This window comes from Uloborus diversus, chromosome 2 (genome assembly GCF_026930045.1).
Source record: "Uloborus diversus isolate 005 chromosome 2, Udiv.v.3.1, whole genome shotgun sequence".
Classification (NCBI taxonomy): domain Eukaryota; kingdom Metazoa; phylum Arthropoda; class Arachnida; order Araneae; family Uloboridae; genus Uloborus; species Uloborus diversus.
In genome coordinates this window covers 210,551,104-210,568,535 of record NC_072732.1, presented here as the reverse complement: position 1 = coordinate 210,568,535, position 17,432 = coordinate 210,551,104, and the positions used below count along the sequence as shown (strand labels likewise).

The 17,432-nt window shown below is 31.8% G+C and overlaps 1 protein-coding gene across 2 annotated transcripts in view; it reads right to left on the bottom strand.

The window, feature by feature from the left end:
* Positions 1-17,432, bottom strand: part of LOC129216260 (tyrosine-protein phosphatase Lar-like) — a 371,862-nt gene that overhangs the window by 137,806 nt on the left and 216,624 nt on the right. For both annotated transcript variants that reach the window (XM_054850461.1, XM_054850462.1), the window contains exon 3: positions 627-911. In XM_054850461.1, the coding sequence (XP_054706436.1) occupies positions 627-911 (285 nt within the window). The remainder of the gene's footprint in view (positions 1-626; positions 912-17,432) is intronic.

Here is a 17,432-nt window from a genome sequence, read left to right as displayed (position 1 = left end):
TTTGTTTTGATATGTTTCGATATTAATTAGCTTTAGATTTCGTTAATAAACTTATTTTAATTTTAATGGCTTGACTTCATTGCCCATTTGAACCACATTCGTCTTCAGCTTTAAACTGTACACCTGCCAGAATCGAATAAAATTAAAGGATACAGTGAAATCTGTGAAAGTTGACCACTTGCGGTGCCCTACTTTAGTGGTTAACTTAAACAGGCGGTCAACTTACAGAGTTTAATTATATGATGTAGATCTAATTATGCGCCTGAAAAAAGCGGTCAACTTAGCCAGGTGGTCAACTTTACAGGTTTTACTGTATTACCAATTTATCGCACATTTGGAGATTATTTTGGTATTGCGAAAGCGGTCAACGGGATAATACGTAAGTATCAATTTATGACATTTTGAATTCTAGCATTTTAATGTTTCATAAATTGTTAATTTTTCTCTTAAGCGGAGGCATTAGAGACTTGCTGACATATCTTGCACAGAAAGTGCATAAGGTTTTAGGATCTAACTCATTAACGGAACATATATATTACTTAAATATGTAAATTAATTAATTATGTGGAATACATTTAATTTTCACTGAAATACGAATAAAATATTCACATTTAAGTTTATCTTACCTGAGAGCACAGTGAGGGAGGCTAAAGCTCGAACCGGTTCCCCGACGCCATTTTCGGCCACGCATTCGTAATTGGCATCGTCTCTCCCAGCTTTTACGGGGTCTATCCTTAGCACGGAGCCATTTGGCATATCTTGCGTCGTGTAGCGTTGAGTTGTAACTCGCTTCCCGTTCTTCCGCCATTCGATTTGTGGCTTCGGATTCCCGACCGCCGCACAAACGAAGCTGGCAACCCCGTTGTTAAGTACTGTCTGATTCTGAGGTGCTGTCTCGATCCTGGGAGGATCTAAAAAGAGGAAAAATAATTCTGACATCAGGCAATTTTCTTAATTAATGAGACATTTATTAAGCTGTGGTGTTGCAAGTATCTCAGGAAATCACTGGGAACCAGATAAATCTAGTTCTGAGGTGCTGTTTAGGCTTTTGGCAGGTCTAAAGAAAAGAAGAAATTCTGGAATTTTGAAATTTTAAAGGGTTGTCCACAAAAAATGTTACACTTCGTGGGGGAGGTTAGGGTGGTTCAAAAAATCTTTTTTTCAACTAGAGTCCAAGTCACCCCCTATTTTTTAGACTTACCAATATTATTATGCTGTAAGAGTTTTAGCGTCTTACTCAAATTTTAAGAGGGTGCTCAATGATCCCTTAATTTATCATTAGCCGTAGCATAGAAAATGCCACAAATTTAGAAACATTTAACTTCCCCAGCTGTTTTATTTGGAAATAAATATTTAATTGCAATGTATATAGATATTACTAGTGTATATTATTATATGTAGCATTGTTTTTATAGTTCAATGCATTTTTAAAAACCCCTACCCATACTTATGACGTTTGGGGGAGGGGGTTGAGCACCCTCTTTCAGTTGAAATAGGAAGCTGAAATTCTTCCAGTATATTACTATCCACAAGTCTAAAAATATTGAGGGTTGTCCTGTTAGCTAGGAGAAACTTTTTTTTTAAATGTATTTTTAAACCACCCTAGGGGAGGTGGATTCATGAAATTGTGACAGTTTGAAAAGGGGGGAGGGGTAAAAATAAGTGTGACATCAAGCATTTTATAAGAACATGTTTATAAAAAGTAACGTGAAATGTGACAAAGGGGAGGGGGGAGGGGGCTGAAAAACTTTGAAAAAATTGTAACATCATTTCCACTCATTTATGGACAACCCCTAAACATTTTCTTGAGCGAATGATATACTTCTAGAAATATTCAGTACGGTGTGCTATTTCGTACAACGTCGGCAAAAAAGACTTTTTCTGAACTACCTTCTCCAAGATAGTTAACTAAACTGTAAAAATTAATGTCTACATCACTAAATAATAAGCAGTTATGTAATCTAGTGTTTTTACATGTATTCAAATACACTGTGCCGAAAACGCCAATCAATACAAATACTAAAAACTCATTAAAAGAAAAAAAAAAGAAACTTGTTATCGTCAAACAAGTAATTTCTATACAACATCAGTTGAACATGATAGTATATACTGATGTCACTAAACGTTTGTTATGTAAACCGTCAACAAATTATAAAATAAAAATACATCATCTAATAGTAACAAAGCCACATACTACATCTAACTTTTTAAATTACCCAACTATGTTTCCCACAAAATTTAGGTAATGCTTTATCAATTAGTTGAGCTTAAATCTCCAAAGAATGAGACAAGATAATGAAATGTTGAAGAAATTAAACGTCAGATTACACATATGTACAAATGTAGGATATCTTTGACTACGAAATAAATTAGAATTTACAGAGCAGAAGAATTGAAAAAAAAAAAAAAAATGAAAATTACAACACCATTTCAGTAACAGCTAATGAGTTACACAACATACTTTGTTTAATGCAATACGATAAGAGTAGGTCATTGAAATTCAGGGACAATTTCAGTATAATATTTCAAGGATAACCAATGGAGGTCAGTTTGATCACACTGTTTGAGAATAGTGTGAAAAAGATGTTTCGTTTATTTTCATAACCTGGCAATCCTGATTTCAATAAATTCTGCGTTCTTCCCCCTTAAGCCAAAAGCTTTATGTTTCTACAAAAGTGTTTACAATTTTTCAAAGCTTCCCAAGCTATTAGGTATTGTTTCAACAATTTACATAAATGCCTCGATTTAAACGAAGTCGTATATTTCCACGAGTTCTACAAACGAAAAAGATTGACGGAAATGCGTCTTTCTGGTCTGAAAGAGAGCAGCGTTTTCTCAAACTTCCGCTGTTTAAGAATAATGTGAAAAAGGTGTCTTGTATACTTTCATCGCCTGGCAATCCTGATTTCAATAATTTCTGCAATCTTTCTCCTTAAAACAAATCGTTCTGTATATACAAAAGTGTTTTCAAGTAAATTCCTTAAAAAAACTTTCCAAGCTGTTAGATTTTGTTTTAACAATTTACAGAAACGCTTCCATTCAGATGGATTCATATATTTCCACGAGTTCTACAATAGAAAAAGATTGACGGAAAGTCGAGAAGACAAAAGCTTAAGACAAATACTTTATATTTCTACAAAAGTGTTTGCAATTCTTCGAAGCTTTCCAAGCTAATAGGCTTTGCGTCAACAATTTACATAAACCCTCTATTCAAACGTAGTCGTATATTTCCACGAGTTCTACAAACGAAAAAGATTGACGGAAAGCCGAGAAGAAATTCGTTAAAATAAGAGAGCGGCCTCATTTTTTATACATCGCCGAAAATCGCCAGTTAGAAACTATTCCGTACTACACAAACAGAATAAAAACAGCATTTACAGCAACATGCTGCTACCAAGAATGCTGGTCATGTGTTTGAAAGATGAAAAAATCAACTTCCATTAAAAGAGCACCAAAATTTCATAAGGCACTGAAAAAGCATCCCGACCAGCGGATGCAGATATGTTCCATTCTGTATCCTATCAAATATTCATGAATTGTCTAATGCAAGTTCTTAACGCCGAAGCTAGAGAATGGAGGAATGGGGGATACCGGAAGGAGGAGTAACAGTGGAAAAGAGGTATAAGAATCTCTGGCAGTACATACTTATGTTTTAGAGCTACATATTTTAAACTGCTTGCTAAAGTGTGCAAGATTTATATTGGTACATACGAAATATGTACGCAGGTTTTCTGCTTGGAAATATTATTTAAAAACAAAGTCTGCTTTTTTCGGGAAATTTTACTGCTGGAAATGCATGCAGTTTTTGCTGCTCAGGAAGACTAGAGTTTCTTTTAAAAATGGAAACACCGCCTATGATATGTAGGAAAAAATTTCTACGGAATACATTCCAGAGTTTACCACAATAATTTGAAGTAGGGATGCGCCATATAATCGGCAATAATCGATAATCGGTCTCTTTGCCGATTGTTCAAAATCGATCACATTTTTCTGGTTAATTGTCGGGTAAAATATCTTGAAATACTTTAACAATTTAAAATCTTTCTAACTTTTTGAAATCAACTAAAAGTTTCTTTTTTGAACCGGGCAAACAATACAAAAATTACGAAAACAGAATTTAATTTTGAAAAATCTTCGCAGTTGACGTTTAAGTGGCACTATTATGAAGAATTAAATCCAGGTACTTTTAAATTATAAGTCAAAAGTATCACACTTTCAGGTAACATCGCACTACGAAATGTTTGTTTTATTTCTTAACTGATATGGATGAGAATTGTTTTCAGACAAGGAATAGAAATTGAAAGAAAAACGGTTGTGTGGTAATATTAGACGTAATAACATATATGTCTCAATGATAAATTTGTTTCAGTTATTAACACTAGAACGACTGACATTTTATGTATACCTAGAAAGACTGAAGGGGCCAGTGTGGCCCCTACCCATTTTTGGGGTGAATTATTTTAAAAATTCTTCCTGAGTGTGTCCACATGCCCAATGCACCTTCTTCCATGACTAAATAAAAACTTAGTAGGCAATTATTTGTAGTGTTTCTCTCTATACTGGCCAAAAGCTTGGATCAGTTTTTCTTTTCAAGAGCAATGGCTACCATTAGGCTGGTAGGCAGTCAGTACGGTTTATAGCATTTGGATATCTAACTGGCTGTATAAAGCGGAAGTTACAGGTTAAACTAGAGAGAATGGCCTTTTTTTATGCTAGAACAATTAGGAGAAAAGAAAAAGAATTTTTTTTTAATTGTAAAAAAGCTTAGGGGCCACTGTGACCCCTCCCGTCTTTCTAGGTATAAGGATCAATATTTACAGTACTATGAGGCGTATGATAAAATGATTAAACAAGCATTCAAATAGTGTCATATAATGAAAAGTCAGGAAGTTACATTACGTTCCATTAGACATTATCCGAGTTATTAAACAACAAACTATGCGAGGGGCCACACAGGCCTCTCCGTCTTTCTAGTGTTAATCACTACAACCCAATTCTGTAAAGCAAATATATTGCATGTTACACTTAGATGCTAAAACTAAGGGCCGGATGTTCGGAATCCTTCTCAAATTTCTCAGTTCTTCTCTTTGAAAACATATTTGTCGACACATTTCCTTCCTCAGAAGATTTATAAAAACGCATATTGATTATATGGGTGACGTCACTTGCATGGATTCTCTATTCACACAACCAAATGAATTGAAATTTCAGGTATTTGAACTTTTAAGGGCAATAAAAAAGTAACTGAAGAATTTTGGTAGAGCTTGGGGGGGGGGGGGGGTAAAAATTTTAAAATGTGGTTTTATATAAAATGGATGGAAACAGCGAAATAATCTTGTGACTTTTAATAGTGGCACAATAAATTTTTCCATTGTGATTAATAAACCTTGTGGAAGGAGAACTTTTCTAAACATTTATGATCCCTTTCACATATAAACCTCACAAGAGCATCTTTCCGGAATCAGGGAAGTATTTGACATTAACTCGTGTGATGCAAACACTTGTTTTCAGATTCCAGACATCCCCTTCCTCTAGGCAAAAAATGAGCTATGAAGCTATGTAGATTTGCAAAATTACGTTGGTTAAATAAAATTTACAGTCGAATCTCGATGACTCGAAGTATATAACTCGAATATTAATTTATATGGAAGTATTCATCAGATCCCAAACTCTTAAGATTGTTGCAGAAACTTCCAATAACTCGAACTACAAAACTTTAACATTTTAGCCGGTCTTTTGGTACTTCGAGTTATCGAGAGGTGACGGTATTAATGAAAAAAAAAGTTAAGCATATTTACTTCTGAGTACTAAAATGAAAATGACTAAATTTTCAAATACTATCACAATGTCAAAAAGTAGTTATAAAGAGAAAAATCAAAATGTTTTGGTGCAAGTAAGGAAATAAAGTGACCGGTCTCTGAAGAAACCAATGTGCCATTTTCTTTGTTCCAGTTAACGTTGCTTTCTCATTCACTGTAATATCATAATGACATGCTGTCTTCGTTTCGTATGAACTGTTTTACTTTTACCCAGAAAAGGCGGACAGTTTTATCAGTAAGTGGTTGAAAGTAACTAATGTTAGGATTACAGTTAATATTGAATAATAACTGCAACCAGCCATTTTAAGGCTAGTAAGGCATTCTCTTTAGTAAAAAAAAAGAAAAAATATATTATTAGCCATCAAAATAACGATTGGAACTTTTCAAAAAAGCTTCTGAGGATTGTGTAAAATATCCCATTCAAGCAATAAATTATGTGACTAGCTATTTACCAATGACAAAACTACAAGGTCGGACCTTGACCGAACAACACGTCGCATAAGGCGTTGAGCCAAGTGTTTACTTATCAATCACAAAGCGATTAAAAAGGGATAGAAACGTAAACTACGGCAAAATGACAGCAGCAAGTAGTTTGATTATTTAAAAAATATTCAATTTATAGCAAAAAAAAAAAAAAAGGAGCAAAGCTGTGAGTGAACGTAACAACAATGGCAGGCGTTTTGTTATTTCACAACTTCACCTCCCGCACCCAAAAAGTTGTGTCCTTTCGTTATTCTAACATTTCTCCACAACTTTTGAAACATGGAGCGTTTTCGGATGGATAAAAAAAGCTTCACTGTACCCTTGACATATCCAGTTTGCTGTACTAATTTGAGCTTTATGAATGACTTTTTAAACAATGAAACTATCCATGAATCATAAAGTAAACTAAAGAACATTAAAAAAAAAAAAAAAAAAAACCCTAGCAATAGTAAATAACACCAAACTGCCAATTTTAAAATCCCAATCAGTTGTCACGAAAGATTTTTCCATTTTTACCTTTCCAACTAAAAAATTTTCCCTTATGCAAAAACATCCTGATTCCGTATTACATTCCAAATTCCTTCTCAGCGCAACAGCGGTTAAACCACTAGCCTCTAAAAGAAGTCGTTAAAATCCTCTCCCTCCTTAATTCTCGCGAAAGCTAAAAGGCAAGATGTTAGGAGTGAGGAGGGAATAATGGACAAGGTTGTTGGAGCACATGAGAAATGCTTTTAGCAATGATGAGGAGCAGCACTAATTTTTTCACCGTTCCAACGGTTTATTAATGATAAAGTTTTTACACCCATCTAGGGATTAAAGGCCACAAATAGCAGGGAGCTAAAGTTTTAAAGGAATTTGAAACGAGTTTGAGGATAAGAGGCTTTTTGACGGAATGCTGTTTTAGAGCATAGATGGATGTGGAATTTCCTGTTATTAGTAGAAATAATGAGCCTTTTTAGAGGATTAGTACAAAAGGTGTGAGTGAAAAATGAAGTGAACTTTAAAAGAGTTGTTAAAGACAGAAATGTGAAATAATCCACTGAGTATTAGACCTAAGTGATGAACAAAAAATAATTTCTACATTTTAGGAAGTAGAATAGGTACTTTTAGTTGTGATTTTTAAGAATTCAATTAAACATTTGTAAAAGCATTTTAAAATATAAGTAAAAATTCGGAAAATGAAGCATTTTTTTTAAAGGAAAGAAATATTCTTTAAAACGGTTAAATTTTGAAGTTAATCACAACAGTATGGATTAATGTAGAATCACTTTCTTTTCAGATTTGAAGATCATATATATTTTTTCATCTTTCAGCAAAACATGCACAATTTTAGCACAACGAACTATATGTACTTCGATGATTAACTGGACAACAGAACATTTTAATTTGTCACCGATTTCACCTTTAGATAGCAATCATTATTTAATATTCGTATATCAAATGCTTTTTAGGGGAAAAATCATTATTACGATTAGTATAACTCAAAAATATGCACACAGCGAATGGGACTGTGGTCCCCATTACCAACAGTCGCTATTATTTTGCAGTTATTAACTGCAATTTTATCTAGATCTTGTTCCCTGTGGTTCTTTCATCTTGATTTGGGATTCCCTGATTTTTTGAATGATTATAACGAGAAAGTTTGTGACTAATCTTGGTTCCATGAACTAATCTTGTTTGTAACCTATACTAATAATTTCTTTGCGCGTCTGTCTGTAACCTTATATCTTCTCCAGACTGGCAATGTCTACCTAGTCAATACTGGTACAATTAGACATCAAGGGGAAGCTATTCCGCCATGCATCATTCTTCTAAACTTCAAGGGGGTCCTTAAGGAGATCATCCAGGATGTTCTTAAGGGGATTATCCAGGATGTCTAAGGGGATTATCCAGGATGTATAAGGGAATCATCCAGGATGTCTTTAAGGGAATCATTCAGGATGTCTTTAAGGGAATCAGCCAGGATGTCTTAAGGGGATCATCCAGGATGTCCTTAAAGGGATTATCCAGGATGTCTAAGGAAATCATCCAGGATGTCTTTAAGGGAATCATCCAGGATGTCTTTAAGGGAATCATTCAGGATGTCTTTAAGGGAATCAGCTAGGATGTCTTAAGGGAACCATCCAGGATGTCCTCAGGGTATGAAGGAGTGAAAGCATTAAAGTCATGAATTGCCAACCATCGAAGGCGACATTAAGACACTAAAGGTAGCAAATGGGGGTTGGCGAGTGAAGTGAGCAGAGGAGGAGCCCCCCTCCGCCCCCCAATAGTTATAAACTATTCGGCATTCAAATTAATTGTATGAGTTAAATCAGGATAACTTTTTCCTGATTCAGATTTAGAGTGATTAGCTACACATCCCTTTCAGTAGATAAAGACAATATTTCTTAAAAACCAAAATTTCCTTACCAAATATTTCATACCAAGACAAGATCTCAGAACTTGAAATCAAACTAGCATTAATTAATAACATGGTATTCGGTAAAGAAAAAACTACAACTTTTACGAATTAATTCGAATTGATTTGCAGTGAGACACGAAATAAACATACTTTTTTCTAATAATTAAAAGTCTGAGAAATTTTGTTTAAGATTTAGGTTACAAAGATTTAGATTAAATATCGTTCGTAGAAGTAAAATATGTTTCAGCATTCAAGTTATTAGGTGAGATAAATCAAGATATTATGCCTAAGATTTATGCTTATGAAAAGCTTCCTTAAAAGACGCTTAATACTTTATATTTCACGAACGAAAATTAAGAGCTTTAAGGTGAAAGTCAAGGCAATTTTCTCGGATTATGCATTATTGGCGCTTTTATGAACAAACAAATCTTTTAAAAGTTGTTTAGGCAAGGTAAATATTTTCATTTTACTGATGGCTCTTGTAAAGGAAGGACTGCAATTAACTAAACGAAAAACATAATTACACTTCTCATTAAAGATAATAATAACCAATTTTAAAAGTTAGAAACTGAAACAATAATCAGGACATCAACAGTTTGAAAGATGATATTCTGGATTTTGATATTAAAGTAATAACCAAATCGAGGTGGTAAAAAACACAATGCTTATTATTTTACTGCACAAACACACTGAAGTTTAATATTTTATGCTTGGCAAGTATCTTCGCTTCTTTGACAAGACTATGCCATAAATTACACCGCTCTCAAGGCACATTTATCGCGAGAAAAATGACAATTTTATGAATATGGAAAGTGACATCCGCAAAGCATTAAATTAAATTGAAAAACTTTCAATGCGGATCGAGAGGCAAAAAACCCCTCATGGTACCTAAAGACACTCTTGATCAAGACATATTTGAACGTAAAGTGTAGGCGTAAAAGTTTCTATTTTGTTTTCAATCGTCTGAAAGGAAACATTCGTCTTCATAGAGGGTAATAGAAATTTATCGCTGATTTCTTCTAAGGGACTGTACTTTCTTTGCGTGCGTTCCTTTCTTATGGCGCTGGAGTGTTTTACAAGATTTTACAGTCAAAGGCTTTAGCTTGACAGGGACGCTGCAGGTAGCTTTTATTTCAAAGTAAAATTGGTATGTGTAATAAAATATTTACGAAGGGCGAAATCCGTTGATTAATTTTCATTGTGAGTTTACTTTACTCTCCGGTTGAAATGGTTGCCCTTAATCTCTTTATTTCAGATAGGCGTTGTTTTGAAGTGAAAGCTATCAAAGTCTTTTTTTTTTGTTTTTTAACTTTTATATTGAAATAATCTTCTATTTCTATTCTTTAGTGTTTTATATAGGAAAACAAAAACGTGTTCTTTGGGTTTTAACTCTTATTTAAGTCATAAAAAATAATGCTTTAAAAATCAGATCGATTGAAGAATAATTTACGGATAAAAAACCATTTAGCAATATAAGGGTTTACCTAAAAGATAACCGGTACTTTACTGTTATGCATCGTAAAGCATTGATAAATATTGTGAAACACTTGATTAGTAAACTAGTAAATTGTAATTAGTCAATATTGTTTCAATCCTTTAGAGTTTAATATTTTTTAAACGCATCTTTTAAAAAAGTTTTTTGGATTTTAATGTGTGTTCAAATCATGGGAAATATGCTTTAAAAATCATAGTTTAATATAAGTAAAATTTACGGTTAAAAAACTGTTTGGTAACATGGAGCTTTCGCTGAAAAAAAATATACATTAAAATATTCCAAAATACTTTATAGTTCAATTAGTATTTTTTTTATTTGTCATTATTGCAAGAAGTAGGAACTTTCACCGATAAAAACCACGCAAAATATGCAACTTACGCCTGAATTTTTTTTTTTTTTTGTATTTTCTATCAGAAACCATTGTTGCCATCTACAAGTTAATAACAGCTTTTCATTATTATCTTATTGGTTATTGCAGCATCAGACATTGTAACTTTTATTATTGTTTTGAAAATCTCTTTTCTTTTCTCGAACTTATATGATCGACAGTTGATTCCTCACCTCTTCAAAATTTATTGTTTTGTACGCAGTTCAGAATTTTTAGTCATATTAAATGATCATGCAAAACGAGGACTAGTAAATCGAAACTTTTCAAAAACTGTACCATATTACTTATAGCAATCATCAAGCAATGAATTGTCAAATAACTAAGAAATCTAACAAAAAAAGATGTTGAAGAAATGTACGATTAAAAAAAGCAACCAGAACAATCTGAAAAAGCAATCTAAATAAAGTCGTCTCTGTTTCAAAAGACATTTTTAAGAAAGGTATGATTTCATGAATAGCAATTCTCATTTTTACCTTATCGAAGCCCCCCATTTAAAGTGAAACAATATTCCAAAAATATGCAGAAATAATTACAAGTACAAAAGAATCTAATCCAAAAGAAATTTGCTAAAATAACTAAATAGATAAGAAAGAATTAGTGAGCGAAAAATAGACAACTGTTTCAAGACACGGAAAAAAATTCATGAAAAATAAATTGTTGCGAAAAATATAACTAACCAACCATAATAAAACCGTCAAGTATTAAAAAAGAGGCAGAACGCCTTTCGTGATGCAAAGAAAAGAAGAACCAATCATTTGTTGCTCAAAAATAAATAAAAACAATAAAAAACTCATCGTTGTGACGAAATAGACTTAATGCAGATTTTGGGGGCAATAACAATGGAACATTTAGAAATAATTGCATATGTTCCAGCGTCTCGAGAAAATAGAAAGCACTGTTTTCATAAAGCAAAGCCATATTCTGACATAACTTTTCAAAAAATTAACCGCAAATAGGAAATTTTAAAACAAAACTACTAACTAAATTCAGAAAGAAAAATTTTTCTCTACTTTCATTTTCAATAGAAAAATCGCAGAAAAGAAATTAAAATTGGAAAAAACTCGGAGTAGAAAACAAATGTACTTTTTGGACAAATTTTGAAAGAAAAAAAAAAGAAACACTGAAAACGAATGGAGAATTAATACAAAAGAAAAAACATCGCAGCTAATAGAAGGCTTTTAAAGCTCTCCTGAGAAATCTAAAAACAAGTACAACATATAGAAATAAAAGATAGTTTGTTTTAAGAAAAGAAGAGAAGAAATGTCGAACTAAGTGAGGATACACATTGTATGAGGTTAGTTCATCAATGTATTAAGTTTGCTTAGAATCTGAAACACTCAGTAATGTTTTTGCCGTTGCTTTATTACTAGCACAAGTTAATTTATAACTAAAACTACTCATCATATTTGTGCGATTAAGTACTTGAGATTTTTCTTTCCTCTTTGGAGTGGAAATTACATAGATTTGAATTATTAACTTATTCGTTTATACATTTTAGAAAATGTTGAAATCAGTTTTTCAATGATTTTGTAAAGGCCTTGTCAGTTGTACCCAAAACAACGCTAATTTTTTAAAGAAATTATTGCAATGTAGTGGATACTTCTTATAAAAATATTGAAAATAAGTTTAAGAATTCAATAAAAGCTATACTTTTTTCTAACGAGTCATCATGGAAATGTACGATGGATTTATTGAGCCTAATATACAATGTAAAAAAGTCAAAACTAAATTTTACAGCAAAATTTGTATTGTATTACAGCAAAACTTGCTTGTAATAGCAAAATTTGTATTTTGTTGCTTGTAAATCAAATCAGCATAAACAGTAAGCTAATACAAGCAAGTTTGTTTTTGAAGAAAACATAAGTTTTCAAAAACAACGTTAACGGCAACAAACTTCCAGATTAAGTTTTTGTGGTACTGGTACAAAGAACCGGATTTTCAACTAAAAAAAAAGTGAGCTTATAGATGAAGAGACACCCGTCAAAAGAAAAGGCTGAGCTTCTATAGAATGGCTTTTGTTTGTGCTTGTAACTATGGTTTTGAATTTTCAACTTACAGTTCTTTAAAATACATTATTTAAAGTAAAATTTCGTTCAATGTAATTATAAAATAAGTAAGTAACGTACAATAGACAAAACGCAGAGCAAGTTGTATTGACGTAGTAGTGCGAAGCATTCACGGTCGACTGAAGAAACTCAAAAGCCCGGTACTTTGAAGTAATTTTTTGAATAATAACAAAAGTTTGATTTGTCTGTTTATAACTTCCTTTTACAAAATAGGAAGTATTTTATTCGCAAAAATATTTTTACTCAAAAATCGACCTTAATTTCCATTTTGCTCACCCACGAATGAACGTTGAGTTTTTTTTTTTTTCGACTCGACCACACGTGGATAAGTGCGTAAGATCGTATAGACACGCGAAATATCCATTTTGACGATTCCCGAGTTAATTACAACGAGTTTTCTCGTGACGTCTGTATGTATGTATGTGCGTATGTACGGGTGTATGTCGCATAACTCCAAAACAGTACGTCCTAGAAAGTTCAAATTTGGTTTGGAACCAAAACTATTGGTACACTTTCAAAAATTTATATTTTAAAGGATTTCTCAAGAAATAGGAGGCTAATTGCATTGTAACTTTTGTCACATAAAAAATATGCTCCAGATGTCATTTTCCAATGAAAGTTATATCAGCCTAGCGTTTCGGGGTTCAGTAACAAATTGAGGAAAGCAAAAATGTTTTTTGATCATCATTCATCTTACAATACCTGAGAATAACCTGTAAATTTCAGAAATTAATTAGCTTACTATGTATAATTATTTTACATATTTTCAAGAGAGTATCACTGATATTCATGAAGATATTTAAGTATTTCTTTCAGAACTCTACGAAATTTATTTGAAGGTTTTAGGCTCATAACGCGTACAGTTTTCCATCAAAGCTTACTAAACTTTCAGAAAACGTGTCAGCTTACAAGAGAAGTATAATGCTAAAACTGGAAAATTAATTGTAATATATTAGCATGTTTCGGCAACATGCCTTTTTATAATAGCGATTGGAAACAAGACTGCATTCCATGAATAGATACTTTTGAATATGGTGTTGTAACAAAATTAGTAGTAGCATTATTAAATGTTTAGTTTTTTATAAGCGATGTTATATTATTGTGCATATAAAACATTAATATATTGAAAATTTTATAAAATATGTAATTTAAAGCATTAAACTTTTTACTGCACATGCGGGAAAGATAGCAATTTGTACCTTTCATAATCAAAAGTCCAACTAAATTCTTCAACTCATAATGAAATTTCAGTTCAATATCTTAAAAATTTAGAAAGTTATGAGCGATCTAATGAGACGAATTTCAATTATTCTTAGATAGGCGACGGATCGTGAAAAATCTTTCGCAAATAATCTGTTTTTTTTTTTTTCATTAATCACACTGAACAACTGCAAGCAAATGTTGCAAACGATGAAATTTATGGCAACATGAAATTTCTAATGGCAGTGATGACCATAATAATTATCAATTCCATAAGAAATTAACTTTTTCTAAGGAAATAAAAGATGGTAGGATGAAAGACATGCGTGCTATTTTGATTTTAATATCTAAAATGTATGACACTTTGTAGTCAAAATACAAAACAGTTAAATGAAAAATTTAAAAAATTAAAACTTTTTTTCCCATTCACCGCGATGTTAGATTTTATTCAAAATAAGAAGCTGCAAACTGGGCTAGATTAAATTTTGAGGAGTAGGTTAACGACTCCTGTAATTGACACTTCAAGAGTTTGCCCTTAAACTTACCTCTGTTTTCATTACTCAGAAAAAAATTCACTTGTAAATATTTTTGTACTAAAGAATGTACATCTGTGCATCTATTTAGTTCACTAAAATCAAAAATATTTGAATTGATAGTTTTACAAAAATATATGTGTAAAAAGTTACCAAAATAATCAGTAATTGTCATCTGATACCCCAGTGTATGACACCTTGTGATCCAGTAATTAGCACATGTTAATAGAACTGGAAAATCACTTTATGTTTCACTTTTAGATTACATAATAATTTTATCATTATAAGAAACATAATTAATGTTAATTTAAACTACGCAATTTTACATAAATTAATGTTAAATCACACATTTTGACGTTGAAAAGTCTTTTAGAGAAAAAAAAAATTGCAGTGGTTGCATGGAAAAAAAATCTAGGCTATTGCTGTTCCATTAGTCCGTATGCAATTTCGATTTTACGAATTAAAGCTGTTTCCACGGAAAAAGGAACATCGACCCACTGATTCTAAGGGATCATAAAAAAATTAACCAATTCCCTACAGTCGCAATATCCAACTGATGACCAAACACATTTGTTTTTTATTGTTTCCCTTAAAAATTTAACAGTATATTCTGCAAGATTTAAATAAATTGTAGAACCCATATAATATAGTTGCTGCAAAAGTATCAGAAATTAAGCTAGTGACATATTGCACAACACGTAAGTTTTTATAGGCATATGTGCGAATTACTGGAGACTAGCAGAACTGAAGCACCACTAAGTGACATCCATCATTATTTCAAAAATCCAAAAAAGGGAAAAAACTATATTTCCGCCCACTCAAAGTAACACCTTTCAACTAAACAAAACTTTTGACAACGAAAATTTAAAATACATTTTAAATCAGATTTTAATGGATTGATGCGCATGCTTCCCTTAAGCCAGAGAAGAAGTTCTTCAACAAAAATGGCTGATTTTACACAAGCCACAATTGTTTTTCTTTTCTTTGCACTGCTACCATTTAGTAACATGAATTGAAGTTATACTCTTTAAAGTGAATGTACATTCAGTTGGTATCCCTTCAACTTCAAAAAGATTGGATACGAAACTTATTTTGGAACATTTTTGTTGGAAGTGCCAATCACTGATGACCTGCCAATTACTGGGGGTAATACCCTATTTCTGACTTTCTGTGTTTATTTTCTACAAGTTTCACAAGTATGGTGTTGAAGTCATTTTCAAACTAAAAAGAAAAAGAACTTTTAGTTGCACCATACGAGGAACGAATGACACAGCTTCCGTAAACAAGCCGCTTTACTTGCCACGTGACCGGAAATTATTCCAAGATAACATTTACAGGGTTCCCATTTTGATCGCAACTAAATACTGTCCCCTTCACCCCCTTGCCCACATTATCGTCTGCCGTAAAGAAAACATTGACCAAAAATCCGTTTCTTCCCGATATTTCTAATCTCCTTTAGTGGGTTTTTTTCCCTTTATAGTGTTGATTTGGGCTTTTGCTGTTTTTTAAGTTAGAAACAACCTTGCAGTGTGAATTAAATGTAAAGATGGGAAAGCGTTGTCGAAGAAATCGAACGTTTCCTTTTTAGTTAATAGAGGATTCTTTTTCTTTAGAGTAAAATGGCGAAAAACAAATAGCTTTAGTGAAAATTATTACTTATTTATTAATATAGGTACATTTTTCTGTAAGATATCTACCCACACTTCAACACATATTAAAAGCTTTCTTTTTTGAATTACTTTCGAAATAAGCAATTAAAAAAGAAAAAAACAATCATTGTTTTATTTTTTTAAAATAATTCAAGCATCTTTCGATTCCTTTTTCCGTCGTGAAATTTTGGTTAATATTCTGTGAGTAACTTTGTACGCACTCTAACACACACTAAGTTATTTCATTTTTCTTTTTAAAATTAATTTTGACGTTCACAAAATCTTTCCGTTCGTTGGTTTTTCTATCTGAAATAAGTCAAGCATTTTACATCTGAAATGATTCAAGCATCTTCTTTATAAAATAATTCAAGCCTTTCTTTCTGAAACAATTCAAACATCTTCTGATTCGCATTTTCACTGTACGAAATATCAGTACTGTTCTATAAGTATTAGTAATTTGCGCCCTTCAACATATGTTATGTTATTTTTCTTTTTAAATTTGACAAAAGCAAAGCCCTCAATTCATTTTTTCTTCAATGAAATAATGCAAACAACTTCTGATCCATATTTTTCCATTACGAATCATGAATTATTGTTCTATTAGTAATTTTGTGCACACTCAATTACTTATTACTCTTTTACATTTCCCTTTCTTATCCATTTTAAAATAGTTTAAAGCCAGAGCTTTCTGAAATTCTTTGGGATTATTTTTGAAACAATTTAAGAATTTTGTAATCTATTTTTCTCTTCATGAAATATGAGGTTATTTTCCCGTTAGTAACAATTGATTATTTAAAATATTTTTAGCAGAATTCGGATGAAATAGCTATAATATAATGAAGTAAATATACAAACATCAACATAATTATATGATTTTAAGTACCCAGGTGTGTAATGATACTTAAAGCGCAAATAAATAAACCTGCATTATAAAATTCATTGTTATATATTAGTTATAGGATAAAAATACAACAATTAGAAACAAATTGTTGCTTTAATAATAATATCATTCAGAGAAAAAAAGTGATGAAATAAATAATTATTCCTACTAATTAAAAATTACTCTACACGTGCAAAACTCTCAGGCTTGTGCATAAAATAGAAACACCTGGGTGATAAAATGGCGATAAAAATCACTTTAGAAATTAATTATTTCCTAGTTCAGCGACATTTTGCAACTGTACATAAGTCCATTATTTGTCATCATGTTTTACCACTTACATAGAAACTAGTTATTTGTCTACATCATATATATTATTTTCTCTTTAAATAAACTTTTAGGATTTTTTTTTAAAAATAGCGCAATTGCGAAGCTTTCTTTAAATTAATTAATCTACAATAGATTCATCAATTAGACATTAAGTATGATATAGACTAATAATTAGTTATTATGAACCA